The 7,437-nt window shown below is 48.9% G+C and overlaps 1 protein-coding gene across 1 annotated transcript; it reads left to right on the top strand.

Moving 5' to 3' along the window:
- Positions 1 to 1,281: 1,281 nt before the first annotated feature.
- On the top strand, positions 1,282 to 7,119 carry ING2 (inhibitor of growth family member 2). The gene is made up of 2 exons (XM_052779718.1): positions 1,282 to 2,300; positions 5,848 to 7,119. The coding sequence occupies exons 1-2, from the start codon at positions 2,111 to 2,113 to the stop codon at positions 6,516 to 6,518; spliced, it is 861 nt and encodes a 286-aa protein (XP_052635678.1). The 5' UTR covers positions 1,282 to 2,110; the 3' UTR covers positions 6,519 to 7,119.
- The last annotated feature ends 318 nt before the right edge of the window (positions 7,120 to 7,437 follow it).

Here is a 7,437-nt window from a genome sequence, read left to right on the forward strand (position 1 = left end):
CTGCTTTATCATTCTCCCAGTAGGAAAAAGTATACAGCTAAAAAGTATATTTCTAGTTTTGTTTCCTATTATATTTGCTGTGGCCAACATTTGACACAAATTCTGCAACAGCCTTGGGAAAGACAGGATACTCTGTCAAAATTGGGAGATTTGTTGGCAGGCGAGTGGGTTTTAAAAGGCTAAACTTCTTTGACGCCTTATTTAAAATTCTCTGAAACGATTCCTCAGGATAAAATGTCACCCAGCTTCCCTAAGTAATAGTTTATCACAAATCATTTTGCTCTTCTTTAAAGCTAAATCAAGTAGCTCTTGTTATGGGCGAGAACAGTCTAAACTGCTGCTTCTTGCAGTTGGAGAATATGAATTAATTAGATGCCTCACTCCATCAACTGCTACAGTGAGAAAAGCTTGACTATGGAGCACACTCTTGTGTACCAGACATAAACTTGCCTTCCCTGCACACAGCCCGTCACTATGCTATTGGTACAAACCTCACCTCATGATGAAAACTGCTCTTTCGAAATAAATTGTTGGAGATATAGCTCACAAGACTATTTGGGAGAGAAATATGCAAGCCATCTGCAAACAATTTAATGTGTATATACATTTTATTGCAATAAAACTTGCTTGCATTCCCCTCCTGTCAGACACAATGCCTTCGGAAAGGCGCGTTTCGAGAGACTTAGTGCCATCAGTGCCGACAGATTATTTTGTATGCCAAAATACTGCAAGAAAATGAGAGGACGGTGCAAAGGGTAAGGCTTCAGCATGAAACGTAAAACTTCTGCACTTTTCTGCTTGCTCAAATATCTTTTGTATTACTTCCTGAAAACGTGGGAAGGTTCAGGGTCAGGACTGAAAATACAGTGCAGGACATGATGGCCTATACCGGGAAGAAGTGTAATCTGTGACAGCCGCAACATGTCCTCGAGATAAACTCCTCGACGTCTCCAGGGACAAGATAACATTTTGGGAAGAGCGAATAAACACGGGAGGGCCGGGGAGGGGAAGCCTGACCGAAGAAGGGCGTTAATCAGTGCTAACAAACACAGCCCACGAGAGCAGGAGGAGGCACGCCTGAGGGACCCTCGCGGTCTTCAGAGCCAGCTCGCAGCGCCGCTCCCCGCCCCGCTAACGACTCTGCAGCGGCAGAAGCTGACTGAAGGCTGCAGGTAAAACGGGACTACTCACACCTGGCGGTCATGTCCGCTCTCTTCACCTTCACCTCACAGAGGTGCAACGGGGCCGCGTCCGCAGCGGGGGACACACGCCGACCCCGGCTGCCCCTCGGGGAAGGCGGCGAGCGCCGTGGCGAGGGGGGGCCGCCGGCTGCTCGGTGAGGCTGGGCGCGGAGATGGCGGGCGCAGGCACCGCGGCGGTGCCCGAGGGACGAACTCGTCCGGCCGTTGGGGGAGCGGCCGTTGGGGGAGTCCCCGCCCCGCGCGCGGCGCCTCAGCGCCCCTCGCAACGGCCGCCCGCCCCCGCCCACACACGGGCGCCGCCGGGGCACCGGGAGGGGAGGGGCGGGGCGAGCCGCTCGGTTGCAGCCGCCTCGCTGCGCGCCGCCGTCGGGCTGCGGGGCGCGAGTAGCCCCCCGCGGCGGCCGCTTCCGTCAGGCGGCGACCCCGCGCCGCGCCGCGTCCCCCCCGGAGGGGTCACCGGTCCGCCCGGGCGCGGAAAAAGGGAAGGCGTGCGCCTTTAAGGGAGGCTCCGCCTCCGCGCTAGCTCCCGCCCCTTGCCGCGCGCCAGGCCAGTAGGAGCGGGCGAGAGAGGAAGGCGGGAGAATGCGAACCCCTCGCAGAGCTGCTAGCCGCTCCTTATAAGGGCAGGGCCTCGCGCATGCGCGGAGCCTGGCGGCCAGGGGCGGGGGCTCCGAGTGGGTTTTGCTTCGGCGGCGGCACCGCGGCGGGAAGGGGCGCGGGACCCCGCGGAGGGACAGCCCGGCCCGGCGAGGCGCTCGCCCCTCACCGCCCCCCGCGGCGCCTCGGCGCCGCCCGCGCAAGCTCGGCCCCCTGCGGGCAGAGGGGCGGCGGTCGGCGGCAGGAGGGAGCGGAGCGGGGCCGCCGCGGGGACCCCGCGCCCGGTGCGGGCGGCGCGGCGGCGGCGGCGGATGTGCTGCTGGCGCGGGGGGATGATGCTGGCGGGGCCGCAGCTGGTGGCGGGGCCGGCGGCGCCGGGCGGGGAGCGGGCCCGGCTGCTCTCGCTCTACGTGCAGGACTACCTGGAGTGCGTGGAGTCGCTGCCGCTGGACATTCAGCGCAACGCCTCGCTGCTGCGGGAGATGGACACGCAGTGCCAAGGTGGGCGCCGCCGCGGGACGCGGCCTCCGCCACAGGGCACCGGGCGGGGGGGGGGGAGGCAGGGAGGGACGGACGGGGAGGGGGGGGGGAAGGAGGGCGGCCGCCCGCCGCACATGCGCCCGGCGCGGAGGGGCTGGAGCCGGGGCGGGCCCGGTGGGGGGGAAGGGGGGTGGGGGGAGTGGGCCCCCTACTGGGGCCTGCGCGGGGCCGAGTCCGCGGCGGTGCCGGGGCGCCCCGCTCCGCGTCTGCCGGGGCGGGCGGCAGTGGGTCCTTCCCGGGGGAGGGCGCCACGCGGCGGCGGCCCCGCCCCGGGGGCGGTGGGAGCCGGCGGTTCATCGCTGCCAGGCGCTAGGCCCCGGCTCCCCGCGGGGGCCCGCCCCGCTCCCCCCCCCCCCTCCGCCGGGCAGCCCTGCTGGCTGAACCGTCGGCCGTGCTGCTGGAGGCGGGGGCACGGGTATCGGGTTTACGGCTCCGTCTGCCCCGCCGCCGTGCGGAGCCGTGCCCCCGTCCCACGGTAAATCGGTGCTCTCCGGCCCGGGGCGATGAGGGCCGGCGGGGGGGCTCCATAAAGTGTTAGCTGCGTTCCCTCGGGTCACGGAGAGGGTCCGTCGAGCGGGAAGTTACCCTGAACTTCAGCCAAAGAGACGGCTTCTTCCGAGATGCAGGTTAAATACCGGTTACATCCGTGCCACCTCGCCCTCTTGGGCTACGCGGCTGCGGTATCTTTTACTTCCAATTACTGCCCTACCGCCTAATCGTGAGACGGGACCCGCTCCTGAAGAGCGTTATTGCTTGAAGTATGCCGCAGAGGCCGAGTGGCGTGGACCCATGGCCGGAGTGGTCCCGTGGGTAGGAACTAGAGCCGGATCTCCCTCCCCTCCTAATGGGAGGCTTTCTTCAGTATGGGTGGGAGGGGACAGTTAAGGCCTTTCAGACGTTAAACGGGCCACCTCAGAAGACGGCTATTGTAAAAGGATTCTTTCAATTATCTTTCTAATTACCCAGGAAGATACATAAGAACAGGCTTTGGTAAGTTTTCTGGGCTTTTAAAGTCTAAAGGGCATAGACTTGTCTGCAGCATTTTGAATTCTTAGTCGAGGCTGGACTGCCTAGCAGGCTCTTTACCTGATCTGTGCTGACTAGCCAACGTTCCACATCTGTCTTGAATAGATTCAATCTTCTATTTAGGCTGTATCTCTTATATGTATTCCTCCAGCCACTAATACAGTTCTGGGCCAAAGCAGAAGTTTGTTGCTAGTTTTACCACTGTTTTAAAAAACAACAACAAAAGAAACCCCCAAACCCTAAAAAATGGATACAAATATTTTAGGCCCAAGTCTGAAGATGTAAAAGCAGTGCTATATAATTTCAGCTAATTTAAAGGTAGTGATAGTTCATGCAGGAGGGACAAAGCCACTGCTGTGCTTGGAAAACTGAAATCCTTTTAGCTTTTATTAGCTACACCAAACTTAATCAGATTATCTGTAATAAACACTTGGCCCTGGATTGTGTTGTGTTGGGTTTTTTGTGGATTTTTTTTTTAACAGGTGTTTCAGAGCTATTTAGTTGGACAAATGGATGCCTTCTCTCACCTTAGGGACCAACAAGGAGATTGGTGAACTTGTATCTCTGTCAGTCCAAAAGTTATTTCCTCTTTTTTAATGGATGGTGATCCATTTAAAGTGTTCAGCATATTTTCACAGGCTGCATCTAGGGAATAATCAATGTAGGGTGAATGTTGTTCTCTGTCACAATGTGAAAAAGCAAACAGTTATTGCTTGTGGGTTCTTCTGGGCAGGGCATTCTCAATATGGGAAATCTGTGTAACTATACCTACATTCTCCCCCATGGCCCCCTAAAAAAAGGCTGGGTAGGAGATAATGTGACTGCAGAATATTGTACTCTGGTTATGCCTTTCTAGTTCAACAGCATACAAAGGACCTTACTCTGTGCTTTTCAGGAGCAGAGTGTGAGATTTCCACCACCCCCCCCATCAGGGCAACAGGCAAATGATGCAGTTGAAGATGCAGGGAAACAAAGCTTGTGTAGCATTCTTGGTAGCTGGAATGGTAGTATTGAGAAAAAATAGGTTAAGTGATTTACTGGACAGGCAGAGTAGTGATTTTTATCTTCCCCTAGTAAAAGTCTGGAACAGAACAAAATGCTGTTGGCTCCTGTTGTCATACAGGTTTCAGAATTTATAGTAAAAAGCGGCCGTTCGTGCTTAAGGAACTGTTTCAAGATGTCAACAGGAAAAAAAATCACTGTGAACAATGTTGAGATAATATCTATGCCTTCCATTTAGCACAAGCTTGAATCATTTCACAACTGTACAATGCAGACAAATTTAAAAATGAAAGTCAGTTTGTGAAACACAGGTCTTTAGTAAGAGATAGATTGTACTGCATATCTTCTTGCTTTAGAAGTAAATAGTTTAGTATCATTCATAAATTCCCTGGGCTGTTCAAACAAAATCCATAAGTTGTTTCTGAAAGAACCAGTACTGTATCTAACACTGCATCAGGTTTCACTGTCAGTTCTACTAATCTACTTCCTTCCACATTAGCAATTTCTCTGTCTTTTCTGTATAGATCTAGCATAACTTTTGGTCTGGAAAATATTATTTTGAAATCCAGCAATACAGAACAATAGAGTACAGACTAAGACTGGCTTATAAGGCATTTGTTAATCTCATATTTGGGTTCATTAAACTTGCTTCGAAGAATTAAATTTTATGAAAGATTCACAGCAACTCATCCAGTTATTTTGCGTGACTTGCAAGAAGAAAAGCTTAGAAGTCAAACTGCAAGCCACTCATTACTAGTTGCTTAAAAATATCATGTGATGCACTAAACAGTAGGTCACCTATTCTGAAAAGTTCAGCCTTGATTTAAAATGCAACTTTTGCTGTAATTTGTTTTGGTAATAGGAAAAGCATTTTGAGTGGTTTAAGTTGATTTAAATCCTGATTGTAAATTTGATATTGTGTAACTTCAGTTGTCATACTCTTTTTATAACTATGTCTACCTGAAAGTGTAATACCAAACCTTTAGATGAATAAGAAGGGGAAGGCAGAGGACCTGGATATCCTGATTCCAGAGTTATATATCATGATATATAATGATTATATGAATTCTAAGTTTCTTCCTGTGATACAATAAGCTATTGCTTTGGTTAGTAGACTAGGGTTTTAGAACTACTGGTAAGGACTCTTAACAGAAATTCCTGCTTTTTCAGATGAAGGCAGGATCTGGACTATCCACACTCCAGCAGTTGTGGTCCCCTTTCTTGGGTTATCCTTTCTTTTTCCAGTGGCTAAAATAAGCTTGCTTTTTCTTAGAATTTGAGAATTTTTTCTTGCAACAGATTGTGATCTTAAACATTGATTTGATGACCAAGTGCAACATGAATAAAATATCTGATCTAGCCCACTAGGGAATACTATAATTAAAATTTGTACTATTTCTCATCAGTTAGAAATACATTTCTATATTTTCTTGAGCATGTTCCATCTTGTGTAATTATTCTTATTATCTTTATTTTATAGAAGCGCTAAAAGAAATAGATGATGTCTATGAAAAATACAAGTCTGAAAATGATCCTGTTCAGAAGAAACGCTTGCAGCAGCATCTTCAGCGTGCATTAATCAACAGCCAAGAACTTGGAGATGAAAAAATTCAAATAGTTACTCAGATGCTAGAACTGGTAGAGAATAGAGCCCGGCAAATGGAAACACACTCTCAGTGTTTTCAAGATCTGTCTGAGAACGAAAAGCCTCTAGAAAAGGCAAAGATGGAGTCCTGCCAGCCAGAGAGATCTTCACGTAGACCTCGTCGCCAGCGAACCAGCGAAAGCCGTGATCTGTGCCATATAGCAAATGGTATTGATGACTGCGATGATCAGCCACCTAAAGAAAAAAGATCTAAATCTTCTAAGAAGAAAAAACGCTCCAAAGCCAAACAAGAGAGAGAGGTTTCACCTGTAGAATTTGCAATTGATCCTAATGAACCAACTTACTGCTTATGCAACCAAGTGTCTTACGGCGAAATGATAGGATGTGATAATGAACAGTGTCCTATCGAGTGGTTCCACTTTTCGTGTGTTGGACTCACCTACAAACCAAAGGGGAAATGGTATTGCCCCAAGTGCAGAGGAGACAATGAGAAAACGATGGACAAATGTACTGACAAATCAAAAAAGGATAGAAGATCGAGGTAGTGAAAGCAATTCATGTTTTAAAGAGTTGCTCCTTTTATATTAAAATGTTTAATTTCCAGAGAACGCTGTTTTAGGAAATGCATAAGACTATGCAATAATTTTTAATCTATAATATTAATGGAGTATTAAAAGCTGTTATACCTTCTGTGATCTTTAACTTTCTGCACTGAATAACCAAATAATTGAAACAGGGTGGCTTCAGACTTTCACAGAAGACATTACAACATATGGCGCTTGGTTTCAATTTAACCCCATTAGTATTTTAAAGAACCTTGTGAATCTTGAAATAATGGTGGTGGGAAAGATACTGAAGAACTTTTCATGTTATGGGAAAGGCATTGAAAGGCCTCACGTAACTGCTAGAATCTTAACAACTGAATTTGTTCTTTATCCCAGGTCCTAAGTTTTCAGTTTTTGTGTTAACATCACACATTTGGAATTAGGGGTTTTGAATTCAGCTGTAACTGTAAAAGTCTTCCGAGCTAAAAGCAGACCTCTTCAGTGACTTTCATATGACCAGTATGTTATTTCAAGGAAGAAAATACTACTAACTTAAACTTTTTTTTTTTGTCAATATTAAACTCTTGTCTTTGTGACTTTACACTTGGGAGTCAATTTTTGGATATGATAGAATTATGGTGTATACGCAGTTTTGGATATTCTTAGTACATCTGGGTTCTGTCGAGCATCCTGATGTGGTCGTTGTTGTTTAAGATGGTCTCTAATGCCAAAACTATTTCCTTGATTGTTCATGTTTTGTCACTGCCTATATAAGACTTGAAGTGGTAGAAGGGATCCCTTGAGAGGAGGGGATACTGACATCTCAGGGAACAGAAATTGCAGATGTGATGAAATCTTCATCATAATCGATCTCTAGAGAGCTGAAACATGACTGGTGGTCTCTGGGATGTAAACTTTG

The sequence above is a fragment of the Harpia harpyja genome, chromosome 2 (assembly GCF_026419915.1).
Source record: "Harpia harpyja isolate bHarHar1 chromosome 2, bHarHar1 primary haplotype, whole genome shotgun sequence".
Lineage (NCBI taxonomy): Eukaryota > Metazoa > Chordata > Aves > Accipitriformes > Accipitridae > Harpia > Harpia harpyja.

What these genes read in the sequence shown, in the direction of transcription:
- ING2 (XM_052779718.1), top strand. Translation starts at nt 2,111, where the DNA reads ATGTGCTGCTGGCGCGGGGGGATGATGCTGGCGGGGCCGCAGCTGGTG. An exon ending in GATGGACACGCAGTGCCAAG is followed by an intron (nt 2,301 to 5,847) that starts GTGGGCGCCGCC and finishes TTTATTTTATAG; the next exon opens with AAGCGCTAAAAGAAATAGAT.